At 48.6% G+C, this 15184-nt stretch overlaps 1 protein-coding gene across 1 annotated transcript in view; it reads right to left on the reverse strand.

Annotated features, from left to right (window-relative positions):
* LOC146829872 (uncharacterized) overlaps positions 1–15184 on the reverse strand; it is a 674792-nt gene that overhangs the window by 328168 nt on the left and 331440 nt on the right. The window contains exon 5 of the mRNA XM_085608537.1: positions 756–806. Coding sequence (XP_085464663.1) covers positions 756–806 — 51 coding nt within the window. The remainder of the gene's footprint in view (positions 1–755; positions 807–15184) is intronic.

Consider the following 15184-nt stretch of genomic DNA (forward strand, 5'->3'; position numbering starts at 1 on the left):
CTTTCATGTCAGCGTTTGGAACAATCATCTCCTGAGAAAACAGACCAGTGAAGTGTGAATGTTGGTGTTATGGGCCTCACCAGTGAATGTATTGATAGAATGTGATAGTGAGACCTCTGGTCTGTGACGAAGGGAGGATTTTGGATTCCACGCTGCATCATGCGCTGCTCCAGTCTCTGCGTTAGAACATTCGTCACTCTATACCTTGTGTAAGTTGTTTGTGTGCTGTTCCAGTCTCTGCGTTAGAACCTTTGTCACTCTATACCTTGTGTAAGTTGTGTGTGCGCTGCTCCAGTCTCTGCGTCAGAACCTTCGTCACTCTATACCTTGTGTAAGTTGTGTGTGCGCTGCTCCAGTCTGTGCGTCAGAACCTTCGTCACTCTATACCTTGTGTAAGTTGTGTGTGCGCTGCTCCAGTCTCTGCTTCAGAACCTTCGTCACTCTATACCGTGTGTAAGTTGTGTGTGCTGTTCCAGTCTCTGCGTTAGAACCTTTGTCACTCTATACCTTGTGTAAGTTGTTTGTGCGCTGCTCCAGTCTTTGTGTCAGAACCTTAGTCACTCTATACCTTGTGTAAGTTGTGTGTGTGCTGCTCCAGTCTCTGTGTCAGAACCTTTTTTCATTCTATACCTTGTGTAAGTTTCATGTGCTCTGCTCCAGTCTCTGGAACTGAACCTTTGTCATGTATCCGAAGTCTCCTCAGGACTCGTGCATCAGAAAAACTTCATTACAGTAGTGAAGACTGCAAGTCTTACCTTCGTTTTTCTCCTTATATCTCCTCTCTCTTGCCTCGCTTTCTCTTCTCTCTGAACAAAATAGAAAGACTGTGAGTTGTGTGTAGACATCTTTGTCCTATCAAATGAACAACAAGTCAGCATTGTGAGTATATGTCAGGTCACATTCTGAGCTCACTTCCTGAACCAGAAGGTTAAGTCACTTTTTTGACGTTCCGGTGGCAAATTGCCACTAGCATATTTATAAGGCCACATAAAGCCACGTTATGTGGCTTTTTATGGCCTTATAAATATGTGTCCCTTTCACGCAGAAAACTGCTTGAAAGGGGCATTCCATGGGCATTGCTTGGGGTGTTCCAAGCAACATCCATGGCTTTTTGACACTGCCTCAGGTTTACGAGGCATCTTTATTTCTCCTTTTGTTTCCTCTTTCTATGTGTGATGCATAATGCAGAGGAAAAAGCCTCATGTTTCCCTTCCTGCTCAAAAATAATCATCCCCGCAATGCAGGCACCCTTGCACCATGCGTTGGCACTCGGCAGCCCTTTGTGGCCGGCGCAAGGGAAAAGTACAGGAATGCGCCGTATCTAATAGATATGGCGCATTCCTGCCCTTTTCTTTTGCGGTAGGGCAGCGCCGCAGCAAAGCCTGCGCCACTACCGAAAGGCAAAAGCCCATAAATGAGGCCCATTGTCTGTTTCAAGACATGAGCTCAGAATGAATGACTCTGTGCCCTCATGTTATTGTCCATACACTGAAATCAGTTCTACTACTAAATTACAACATTACAAAATGTAATACCAGCAAACATAAAAAGCCAAAAGCAAAAAAAGATTGTTGGACACAGTAGAAAAATAGGTTATTAGCTGGGGAAGTTGTGAGTCCTACCTTAATAATAATTCCCCCAGATGCTGTGGGGTCAAATACACAATTTAATAATATAAATCTGGGCGCAGTATTTAGCAACACCACAACAGACAATTAGTAAAAACACAACTCAATACAAATCCAGCAACTAATTTCTAACTATTAAAAAGTGTAATAAGACAAATGACACCAAAGTTTTCAGTTGCAAAACATTCCTAAATACCTTCATTATTCAGTGTCTGGAAGGGACCTCTTCTTAACTCACCCCTTCCAAATACAAATGTGGTATGTATTCGCAAACCCAAATTCTGATTCCATAATATGTTACTGAGTTGCAATTTGATTTTTCCTAAATGCCATTTTGCGGTCCCAAAGGCTTTTATTTTAAGAATTGGAACCTGTGCGAATGTAACATTGTTTGCACAAGAGGGCCACAGTTTGTTTTTGGCCACAAAGCTTCCAGCATGGCAAACCTGAAGCTGTGTCTGACAAAGTTCTCTGGAAATCAGACACCCTTGCTGAAAGGTCTCTCTGAAGCTTTGGAGGTCTTGAAAGTCTCAAAAAGTTCTACATCATAACTATTCAGATTTGTTGTAGCATTTCTTCTTTGTCTCCTCTAAGGCTTCAAGGAGCAGCGATATCGGCAGCAATATGAGGCCAGGCACACTCCAGCATTGACCACCAACAAGGTTTAAGTCAGGTCCAGTTGTAGCTGGTCATCTGTTCACTCCAGGAAAGGCCTCTTGTAGCTTTTGATGTCCCTGTAGCCTCACAAGAGGTCAGCCAACTCACCCATGGAGTCGACTTCTCAGTCCTGGGTACAAGTAGGGTCAGGCCCAGCCCTCACATCTCTACATCAGTCACAGATTGTAGGTCTAGTCATATTCTGTTCTGACACAGGTCCAGAAAGACTCTTAAGAAGCTGGGGGCGAAGTGTTACTTTTGTTCAGTTCACTAGCCACTAGGGGTGATGTAACTCCTAGGCACTCCCAAAATAATGGACTAAACATTCTCAGGGGCAAACCTTCCCATTGTTGCTGCACATCCTATTTGCTTCATTCCAAACTATCAGAACACTGCTCAATTCCCAGCAAAATCCAGTCTGGCAGAATCTTTCGGTCACTGGAGGGATCTTGTGGCACACGTTCAGCACACCATGAGATGTCCCCTCTCCTCAGCTGTTCCTAAACTGGTTTTGGGGCCAGCTCCTTCTTCCACTGAGGCCAAAGTAAAGGGACTGATGTGTATTCTGCAGTCAAAAGACCCCTCTTCTCCAAGCTTCCCTTTGCACTAATCTATCAAATTACAGGTCTCCCCTGGTCCCTTTTAAGGTTGTGAAGTTCCTGGACATTCCAAGCTGCCCCGCTTGCGCTAAGCTGAGTCACGTTGCTCCCCTGACCCATCCTGCCAGTCCCGATCTACTGTCTAGAGTTCACATCTCATGACAGCAGCACTGACAGGAGAATGCCAATCACCCAGTGGGCACTTTAGGCATCAAAATTATAACTTTAAAAGTTACTTTTCTTATTTATCAAGCATCCAACTTCACCATTGAATTGGATTTTTAATAAATGTTGAAAAGAGTGCCCATAGCTTAACCCCCCCAAAAGAGATAGAGGATGAATATGCTGATAGTACTTTCGCTTTTTATTCATAACACCAGCTGCAGTTCTACCGGTGAAAATAACTTTTGGGAGCTGGTCACTGAAGGAACATGCACACATTACATTCTTACATGTTCCACTTTTCGAAACCAGCTAGCTCACCTGGTGGTCTACATAGCCAACTTCCGGGACTTATTACTTGCTAAACGTAGATTCACTCCTGTCAGAAAAGGTCCTTTTGACAGGTTTTCTGCAGGTTTGAAAGTCACCGGGCTGCACAGGTAGGCCTTAAGCAACGTTTCCTTGTCCGCCCAGTGGAAGCCACAACAGTCCATAGGTGGCGTTCAACTCTTCCATGCTAATGTTGCATTTCGTATCTATGTCCTTATTGGGAAGTCGAATATATCAATTGGAATTTAGCCAATTTCACCATGTTTTAGGGGTCAGAAGTCCTCATGCTGTTTCAACACCCTCCGTATGCTTCGCAGGATCTACAGGTGGATCCCCACCGAAACGAGAAGAACGGTCACCTAGGCCCTTGTCAGCAGCAGGCTGGACTACGGAAACGCCCTCTACGCAGGAACGTCGGCCAAGCTCCTGAGACAGCTGCAACGCATCCAGAACGCCTCTGCACGTCTGATCCTCTGCATCCCCCGCCGCAGCCACATTACACCCCACCTGAAAGACCTGCACTGGCTCCCCGTCAACAAGATAATAACCTTCAAGCTCCTCACCCACACACACAAGGCACTTCACAACACCGGACCAGCCTACCTCAACAGACGACTCAGCTTCTACACCCCCACCCACCAGCTCCGCTCCACCGGCCTCACCCGGGCGGCAGTCCCCCGCATCCGGAAAAGGACAGCTGGCGGCAGATCTTTCTCCCACCTCGCCGCCAAGACCTGGAACACCCTCCCCACCAACCTACGGCAGACCCAAGACCTACTGGCCTTCAGAAGACTCCTCAAGACTTGACTCTTTGATCAGTAGCGGCCCCCCTTCCCTAGTGCTTTGGGACCCTCACAGGTATGTAGTGCACTCTACAAATGACTTGATTGATTGATTGATTGTTTGAGAGGGCATACACTGGGGCCTGGACAGCAGTTTCCCAGTGTGCAGAGTTCTAAAACTAGCAGAATTAGTCCACCACAAATGGGAGTGACTGCACGAAGAGACACCCTTTCTCACATAAACCTAGATAGACACTTTGATCCTGATTCACAAATGTAAGTTCAATCAATCAAAAAGCAAACTTTATTTGCATTAAAAATGTATAAAAGTACATAAAATATCATACAAGGAGTCGATTATACATTAAATCCACGTTTAACAGCATACAATTTATGACTTGATAAAAGAAAAGATAAAAGCCCTTTAAAATGTAGATAAACAAGCCAGACATGAAAAGCTAATATCAGTTGCTCCTGTAGATAAATATCATATATACTGCAATAACTAGTAGGAACAGATATATCAAAAAGTGCTGAATGTGGATAGCCTGTTTCCTCTTTTTGTGGGAACTACTATACATCTATCCAGACTGGAGGATCTCTAGGTGAGATAGGGTGGAGGCCCTTCTACTTTTTATGGCCTCTTGTAAAATAGATGCCATCACAAGACACACAAATGGCGTTTCTAATTGTTGAAGAACTAAACGTGCCAAAGTGTGGTTGGTTAAACTAAACTTTCGCAGTAAAGGGAAAATATACTTTTTCCTCTTTCCCGAAAAAAACACAAAAAACAGGATATGTGAGGTAGTTTGTTGAGATAATGCATCGCATGGGCAAGCGGGAAGACCAGTTGACGAGTATGTATCAGCCTTAGAGGGATGTCCTTGAGGCGGAACCTAGTCAGAAAGTAACACTGATGGTGGGTCACAATGAAAGAAAGGTGGGGACAGGCCCCGGGCAAGATGGGCGGGACAGCTTGATGCAAAATCATTGTATGTTTTGCCGCGTTCCTTGCCTGGCTCGCATGAGAGCAATGAGCTAGAAAGATATCTTTCAGTCTTGATTTCAGAAACGAGGGTTTTGATAAAGTTGTGCCAAACCCAAGGGGGCAAACGTCTGTCTGACACATGTAAGCCAGGGAATGGACTCTGCGTGATGTACATTCATGCACCCCTTATGGTGTGCTGGCTGAGGGGCGCCTCATCTCTTCTCCATATTGAAAGTCACAGCAATAGCGGGGCTACTTTAATACTATCGCTAATGTATGGCAGCTCGAGCTCTCTATCTGCAATGAGCCCGGGACAGACAGTGGCCTCTTGGCGAACTTGTCTTCTATGATTTTAAGGGGTTCAGCATGTGCAGTGCCCTATATTGCTGCCCTATAGGTCGCTATAGATATGGTGTTCGCTAAATAGATTGTAATCATTTCCTGTAGGGCCTATTACCAAGGACTTTCACAAATTTAAAAAGAGCGGCTAAGCTCTTTATTATCATTTGTTCGGTTTCTTACCTTCTGTTTCCATGTGAGACTGTTACCAAGCAGGATGCATAAGTAGGCGAATTAATCAGCACATTCTATACTATTGCCCTCAATGTGAAATCTCCTCACTTTTGTCTTGCCACCACCCATCTTCAGTGCATCTTGCAGTTATCGATCAATACCTTATTTAAGTTGTTAGTATATATTGAGAATAAGAAAGGGGCAAGGACGCAACCCTGCCTCACACCCTTCTCAATTTTAAAAGGTACTGTAAAGGAACTCCAGCAGCACTGGTACTCTAAGAGGACTCTAGCAGCACTGGTACTGCAAGGAGACTCTAGCAGCACTGGTACTCTAAGAGGACTCTAGCAGCACTGGTACTGTAAGGAGACTCTAGCAGCAATGGTACTGTAAAAGGACTCCAGCAGCACTGGTACTCTAAGAGGACTCTAGCAGCACTGGTACTGTAAGAGGACTCTAGCCGCACTGGTACTGTAAGGAGACTCTAGCAGCAATGGTACTCTAAGGGGACTCCAGCAGCACTGGTACTCTAAGAGGACTCTAGCAGCACTGGTACTGCAAGGAGACTCTAGCAGCACTGGTACTCTAAGAGGACTCTAGCAGCACTGGTACTGTAAGGAGACTCTAGCAGCAATGGTACTGTAAAAGGACTCCAGCAGCACTGGTACTCTAAGAGGACTCTAGCAGCACTGGTACTGTAAGAGGACTCTAGCCGCACTGGTACTGTAAGGAGACTCTAGCAGCAATGGTACTGTAAGAGGACTCTAGCAGCACTGGTACTGTAAGGAGACTCTAGCAGCAATGGTACTGTAAGAGGACTCTAGCAGCACTGAACCTGGAAGCGGACTCTAGCAGCAGTGTTACTTTAAGGAGACTCTAGCAGCACTGGTACTGTAAGAGGACTCTAGCAGCACTGGTACTGTAAGGAGACTCTAGCAGCAATGGTACTGTAAGAGGACTCTAGCAGCACCGGTACTGTAAGGGGACTCTAGCAGCAATGGTACTGTAAGAAGACTCTAGCAGCACTGGTACTGTAAGGGGACTCTAGCAGCAATGGTGCTTTAAGAGGACTCTAGTAGCACTGGTACTGCAAGGGGACTCTAGCAGCACTGGGACTGTAAGGGGACTCTAGCAGCACTGGTACTGCAAGGGGACTCTAGCAGCACTGGTACTGTAAGGGGACTCTAGCAGCACTGGTACTGTAAGGGAACTCTAGCGGCACTGGTACTGTAAGGGGACTCCAGCAGCACTGGTACTCTAAGAGGACTCTAGCAGCACTGGTACTGTAAGGAGACTCTAGCAGCAATGGTACTGTAAGGGGACTCTAGCAGCACTGGTACTGTAACTGGACTCTAGCAGCACTGGTACTGCAAGGGGACTCTAGCAGCACTGGTACTGTAAGGGGACTCTAGCAGCACTGGTACTGTAAGGGAACTCTAGCGGCACTGGTACTGTAAGTGGACTCCAGCAGCACTGGTACTCTAAGAGGACTCTAGCAGCACTGGTACTGTAAGGAGACACTAGCAGCAATGGTACTGTAAGAGGACTCTAGCAGCACTGGTACTGTAAGGAGACTCTAGCAGCAATGGTACTGTAAGGGGACTCTAGCAGCACTGGTACTGTAACTGGACTCTAGCAGCACTGGTACTGCAAGGGGACTCTAGCAGCACTGGTACTGTAAGGGGACTCTAGCAGCACTGGTACTGTAAGGGAACTCTAGCGGCACTGGTACTGTAAGGGGACTCGAGCAGCACTGGTACTCTAAGGGGACTCCAGCAGCACTGGTACTCTAAGAGGACTCTAGCAGCACTGGTACTGCAAGGAGACTCTAGCAGCACTGGTACTCTAAGAGGACTCTAGCAGCACTGGTACTGTAAGGAGACTCTAGCAGCAATGGTACTGTAAGGGGACTCTAGCAGCACTGGTACTGCAACTGGACTCTAGCAGCACTGGTACTGCAAGGGGACTCTAGCAGCACTGGTACTGCAAGGGGACTCTAGCAGCACTGGTACTGCAAGGGGACTCTAGCAGCACTGGTACTGTAAGGGGACTCTAGCAGCACTGGTACTGTAAGGGAACTCTAGCGGCACTGGTACTGTAAGGGGACTCCAGCAGCACTGGTACTCTAAGAGGACTCTAGCAGCACTGGTACTGTAAGGAGACTCTAGCAGCAATGGTACTGTAAGGGGACTCTAGCAGCACTGGTACTGTAACTTGACTCTAGCAGCACTGGTACTGCAAGGGGACTCTAGCAGCACTGGTACTGCAAGGGGACTCTAGCAGCACTGGTACTGCAAGGGGACTCTAGCAGCACTGGTACTGTAAGGGGACTCTAGCAGCACTGGTACTGTAAGGGAACTCTAGCGGCACTGGTACTGTAAGGGGACTCTAGCAGCACTGGTACTGTAACTGGACTCTAGCAGCAATGGTACTGCAAGGGGACTCTAGCAGCACTGGTACTGTGGGGGTACCCTAGCAGCTATGGTACTGTAACTGGACTCTAGCAGCACTGGTACTGTAAGGAGACTCTAGCAGCAATGGTACTGTAAGAGGCCTCTAGCAGCACTGGTAATGTAGGGGGACTCCAGCAGCACTGGTACTCTAAGAGGACTCTAGCAGCACTGGTACTGTAAGAGGACTCTAGCAGCACTGAACCTGGAAGCGGACTCTAGCAGCAGTGTTACTTTAAGGAGACTCTAGCAGCACTGGTACTGTAAGAGGACTCTAGCAGCACTGGTACTGTAAGGAGACTCTAGCAGCAATGGTACTGTAAGAGGACTCTAGCAGCACTGGTACTGTAAGGAGACTCTAGCAGCAATGGTACTGTAAGAGGACTCTAGCAGCACTGGTACTGCAAGAGGACTCTGGCAGCACTGGTACTGTAAGGAGACTCTAGCAGCAATGGTACTGTAAAAGGACTCTAGCAGCACTGGTACTGTAAGAGGACTCTAGCAGCACTGGTACTGTAAGGGGACTCCAGCAGCACTGGTACTCTAAGAGGACTCTAGCAGCACTGGTACTGTAAGAGGACTCTAGCAGCACTGGTACTGTAAGGAGACTCTAGCAGCAATGGTACTGTAAGAGGACTCTAGCAGCACTGGTACTGTAAGGAGACTCTAGCAGCAATGGTACTGTAAGAAGACTCTAGCAGCACTGGTACTGTTAGAGGACTCTAGCAGCACTGAACCTGGAAGCGGACTCTAGCAGCAGTGTTACTTTAAGGAGACTCTAGCAGCACTGGTACTGTAAGAGGACTCTAGCAGCACTGGTACTGTAAGGAGACTCTAGCAGCAATGGTACTGTAAGAGGACTCTAGCAGCACTGGTACTGTAAGGAGACTCTAGCAGCAATGGTACTGTAAGAGGACTCTAGCAGCACTGGTACTGCAAGAGGACTCTAGCAGCACTGGTACTGTAAGGAGACTCTAACAGCAATGGTACTGTAAAAGGACTCTAGCAGCAATGGTACTGTAAAAGGACTCTAGCAGCACTGGTACTGTAAGAGGACTCTAGCAGCACTGGTACTGTAAGGAGACTCTAGCAGCAATGGTACTGTAAGAGGACTCTAGCAGCATTGGTACTGTAAGGAGACTCTAGCAGCAATGGCACTCTAAGGGGACTCTAGCAGCACTGGTACTGTAAGGAGACTCTAGCAGCACTGGTACTGTAAGGGGACTCTAGCAGCACTGGTATTGTAAGGGGACTCTAGCAGCACTGGTACTGTAAGGAGACTGTAGCAGCACTGGTACTGTAAGGGGACTCTAGCAGCACTGGTACTGTAAGAGGACTCTGGCAGCACTGGTATTGTAAGGGGACTCTAGCAGCACTGGTATTGTAAGGGGACTCTGGCAGCAATGGTACTGTAACAGGATTCTAGCAGCAATGGTACTGTAAGAGGACTCTAGCAGCACTGGTACTGTAAGGGGACTCTAGCAGCACTGGGACTGTAAGGGGATTCTAGCAGCAATGGTACTGTAAGAGGACTCTAGCAGCACTGGTACTGTAAGGGGGACTCCAGCAGCACTGGTACTGTATGGTGGGCTCTAGCAGCACTGGGACTGTAAGTGGGACTCTAGCAGCAATGGTACAGTAAGGGAACTCTAGCGGCACTGGTACTGTAACTGGACTCTAGCAGCACTGGTACTGTAAGGGGGACTCTTACAGCACTGGTACTGTGGGGGTACCCTAGCAGCTATGGTACTGTAAGGGGACTCTAGCAGCACTGGTACTGTAAGGAGGACTCTAGCAGCACTGGTACTGTAAGGAGGACTCTAGCAGCACTGGTACTGTAAGATGACTCTAGCAGCACTGGTACTGTAAGGGAACTCTAGCGGAACTGGTACTGTAACTGGACTCTAGCAGCACTGGTACTGTAAGGGGGACTCTTACAGCACTGGTACTGTGGGGGTACCCTAGCAGCTATGGTACTGTAAGGGGACTCTAGCAGCACTGGTACTCTAAGGGGACTCTAGCAGCAATGGTACTGTAAGAGGAACTCTAGCAGCAATGGTACTGTAAGAGGACTCTAGCAGCACCGGTACTGTAAGGGGACTCTAGCAGCACTGGTACTGTAAGAGGAACTCTAGCAGCAATGGTACTGTAAGAGGACTCTAGCAGCACTGGTACTGCAAGGGGACTTTAGCAGCACTGGTACTGTAAGAGGAACTCTAGCAGCACTGGTACTGTAAGGGGACTCTAGCAGCAATGGTACTGTAAGAGGACTCTAGCAGCACTGGTACTGCACGGGGACTCTACCAGCACTGGTATTGTAAGGGGACTCTAGCAGCACTGGTATTGTAATGGGGACTTTAGCATCACTGGTACTGTAAGAAGACTCTAGCAGCACTGGTCCTGTATGGTGGACTCTAGCAGCACTGGTCCTGTAAGGGGGACTCTAGCAGCACTGGTATTGTATGGTGGACTCTAGCAGCACTGGTCTAGTACTGAAGAATCTAGCAGCACTGGTACTGTATGTTGGACTCTAGCAGCAATTGTACTGTAAGGGGGACTCCAGCAGCACTGGTACTGTAAGGGGGACTCTAGCAGCAATGGTACTGTAAGAGGACTCTAGCAGCACTGGTACTGCAAGGGGACTCTAGCAGCACTGGTATTGTAAGGGGACTCTAGCAGCACTGGTACTGTAATGGGGACTTTAGCATCACTGGTATTGTAAGGGAACTCTAGCGGCACTGGTACTGTATGGTGGATACTAGCAGCACTGGTACTGTAACTGGATTCGAGCAGCACTGGTACTGTACGGGGACTCAAGCAGCAGTGGTACTGTACGGGGGACTCTAGCAGCACTGGTACTGTAAGAAGACTCTAGCAGCACTGGTCATGTATGGTGGACTCTAGCAGCACTGGTACTGTAAGGGGACTCTAGCAGCACTGGTACTGTACTGGGACTCTAGCAGCACTGGCACTGCAAGGGGACTCTAGCAGCACTGGTACGCTAAGGGGACTCTAGCAGCAATGGTACTGTAAGAGGACTCTAGCAGCACTGGTACTGTAAGGGGACTCTAGCAGCAATGGTACTCTAAGGGGACCCTAGCAGCAATGGTACTGTAAGAGGACTCTAGCAGCACTGGTACTGTAAGGGGACTCTAGCATCCCTGGTATTGTAAGGGCACTCTGCAGCACTGAACCTGGAAGAGGACTCTAGCAGCACTGGTACTCTAAGGGGACTCTAGCAGCAATGGTACTGTAAGAGGAACTCTAGCAGCAATGGTACTGTAAGAGGACTCTAGCAGCACTGGTAATGTAAGGGGACTCTAGCAGGAATGGTACTCTAAGGGGACTCTAGCGGCAATAGTACTGCAAGGGGACTCTAGCAGCACTGGTACTGTGGGGGTACCCTAGCAGCTATGGTACTGTAACTGGACTCTAGCAGCACTGGTACTGTAAGGAGACTCTAGCAGCAATGGTACTGTGAGAGGACTCTAGCAGCACTGGTACTGTAAGAGGACTCTAGCAGAACTGGTACTGTAAGGGGACTCCAGCAGCACTGGTACTCTAAGAGGACTCTAGCAGCACTGGTACTGTAAGGAGACTCTAGCAGCAATGGTACTGTAAGAGGACTCTAGCAGCACTGGTACTGTAAGAGGACTCTAGCAGCACTGAACCTGGAAGCGGACTCTAGCAGCAGTGTTACTTTAAGGAGACTCTAGCAGCACTGGTACTGTAAGAGGGCTCTAGCAGCACTGGTACTGTAAGGAGACTCTAGCAGCAATGGTACTGTAAGAGGACTCTAGCAGCACTGGTACAGTAAGGAGACTCTAGCAGCAATGGTACTGTAAGAGGACTCTAGCAGCACTGGAACTGTAAGAGGACTCTAGCAGCACTGGTACTGTAAGGAGACTCTAGCAGCAATGGTACTGTAAGAGGACTCTAGCAGCACTGGTACTGTAAGAGGACTCTAGCAGCACTGGTACTGTAAGGGGACTCCAGCAGCACTGGTACTCTAAGAGGACTCTAGCAGCACTGGTACTGTAAGAGGACTCTAGCAGCACTGGTACTGTAAGGAGACTCTAGCATCAATGGTACTGTAAGAGGACTCTAGCAGCACTGGTACTGTAAGGAGACTCTAGCAGCAATGGTACTGTGAGGAGACTCTAGCAGCAATGGTACTGTAAGGAGAATCTAGCAGCACTTGCACTCTAAGGGGACTTTAGCAGCACTGGTACTGTAAGGAGACTCTAGCAGCACTGGTACTGTAAGGGGACTCTAGCAGCACTGGTATTGTAAGGGGACTCTAGCAGCACTGGTACTGTAAGGAGACTCTAGCAGCACTGGTACTGTAAGGGGACTCTAGCAGCACTGGTACTGTAAGGGGACTCTGGCAGCACTGAACCTGGAAGAGGACACCAGCAGCACTGGCACAGCAAGGTGACTCTAGCAGCACTGGTACTGTACTCTGGACTCTAGCAGCACTGGTACTGTAAGAGGACTCTAGCAGCACTGGTACTGTAAGAGGACTCTGGCAGCACTGGTATTGTAAGGAGACTCTAGCAGCAATGGTACTCTAAGGGGACTCTAGCAGCACTGGTACTGTAAGGGGGATTCTAGCAGCAATGGTACTCTAAGGGGACTCTAGCAGCACTGGTACTGTAAGGAGACTCTAGCAGCAATGGTACTGTAAGAGGACTCTAGCAGCACTGGTACTGTAAGAGGACTCTAGCAGCACTGGTACTGTAAGGGGACTCCAGCAGCACTGGTACTCTAAGAGGACTCTAGCAGCACTGGTACTGTAAGAGGACTCTAGCAGCACTGGTACTGTAAGGAGACTCTAGCAGCAATGGTACTGTAAGAGGACTCTAGCAGCACTGGTACTGTAAGGAGACTCTAGCAGCAATGGTACTGTAAGGAGACTCTAGCAGCAATGGTACTGTAAGGAGAATCTAGCAGCACTTGCACTCTAAGGGGACTTTAGCAGCACTGGTACTGTAAGGAGACTCTAGCAGCACTGGTACTGTAAGGGGACTCTAGCAGCACTGGTATTGTAAGGGGACTCTAGCAGCACTGGTACTGTAAGGAGACTCTAGCAGCACTGGTACTGTAAGGGGACTCTAGCAGCACTGGTACTGTAAGGGGACTCTGGCAGCACTGAACCTGGAAGAGGACACCAGCAGCACTGGCACAGCAAGGTGACTCTAGCAGCACTGGTACTGTACTCTGGACTCTAGCAGCACTGGTACTGTAAGAGGACTCTAGCAGCACTGGTACTGTAAGAGGACTCTGGCAGCACTGGTATTGTAAGGAGACTCTAGCAGCAATGGTACTCTAAGGGGACTCTAGCAGCACTGGTACTGTAACGGGATTCTAGCAGCAATGGTACTGTAAGAGGACTCTAGCAGCACTGGTACTGTAAGGGGACTCTAGCAGCACTGGTATTGCAAGGGGACTCTAGCAGCACTGGGACTGTAAGGGGATTCTAGCAGCAATGGTACTGTAAGAGGACTCTAGCTGCACTGGTACTGTAAGGGGGACTCCAGCAGCACTGGTACTGTATGGTGGACTCTAGCAGCACTGGGACTGTAAGTGGGACTCTAGCAGCAATGGTACTGTAAGGGAACTCTAGCGGCACTGGTACTGTAACTGGACTCTAGCAGCACTGGTACTGTAAGGGGGACTCTTACAGCACTGGTACTGTGGGGGTACCCTAGCAGCACTGGTACTGTATGTTGGACTCTAGCAGCACTGGTACTGTAAGGGGGACTCCAGCAGCACTGGTACTGTAAGGGGGACTCTAGCAGCAATGGTACTGTAAGAGGACTCTAGCAGCACTGGTACTGCAAGGGGACTCTAGCAGCACTGGTACTGTAATGGGGACTTTAGCATCACTGGTATTGTAAGGGAACTCTAGCGGCACTGGTACTGTATGGTGGATACTAGCAGCACTGGTACTGTAACTGGATTCGAGCAGCACTGGTACTGTAAGGGGACTCTAGCAGCCCTGGTATTGTAAGGGCACTCTGCAGCACTGAACCTGGAAGAGGACTCTAGCAGCACTGGTACTCTAAGGGGACTCTAGCAGCAATGGTACTGTAAGAGGAACTCTAGCAGCAATGGTACTGTAAGAGGACTCTAGCAGCACTGGTAATGTAAGGGGACTCTAGCAGGAATGGTACTCTAAGGGGACTCTAGCGGCAATAGTACTGCAAGGGGACTCTAGCAGCACTGGTACTGTGGGGGTACCCTAGCAGCTATGGTACTGTAACTGGACTCTAGCAGCACTGGTACTGTAAGGAGACTCTAGCAGCAATGGTACTGTGAGAGGACTCTAGCAGCACTGGTACTGTAAGAGGACTCTAGCAGAACTGGTACTGTAAGGGGACTCCAGCAGCACTGGTACTCTAAGAGGACTCTAGCAGCACTGGTACTGTAAGGAGACTCTAGCAGCAATGGTACTGTAAGAGGACTCTAGCAGCACTGGTACTGTAAGAGGACTCTAGCAGCACTGAACCTGGAAGCGGACTCTAGCAGCAGTGTTACTTTAAGGAGACTCTAGCAGCACTGGTACTGTAAGAGGGCTCTAGCAGCACTGGTACTGTAAGGAGACTCTAGCAGCAATGGTACTGTAAGAGGACTCTAGCAGCACTGGTACAGTAAGGAGACTCTAGCAGCAATGGTACTGTAAGAGGACTCTAGCAGCACTGGAACTGTAAGAGGACTCTAGCAGCACTGGTACTGTAAGGAGACTCTAGCAGCAATGGTACTGTAAGAGGACTCTAGCAGCACTGGTACTGTAAGAGGACTCTAGCAGCACTGGTACTGTAAGGGGACTCCAGCAGCACTGGTACTCTAAGAGGACTCTAGCAGCACTGGTACTGTAAGAGGACTCTAGCAGCACTGGTACTGTAAGGAGACTCTAGCATCAATGGTACTGTAAGAGGACTCTAGCAGCACTGGTACTGTAAGGAGACTCTAGCAGCAATGGTACTGTGAGGAGACTCTAGCAGCAATGGTACTGTAAGGAGAATCTAGCAGCACTTGCACTCTAAGGGGACTTTAGCAGCACTGGTACTGT

The sequence above is a fragment of the Triturus cristatus genome, chromosome 5_2 (genome assembly GCF_964204655.1).
Source record: "Triturus cristatus chromosome 5_2, aTriCri1.1, whole genome shotgun sequence".
Taxonomy (NCBI): domain Eukaryota; kingdom Metazoa; phylum Chordata; class Amphibia; order Caudata; family Salamandridae; genus Triturus; species Triturus cristatus.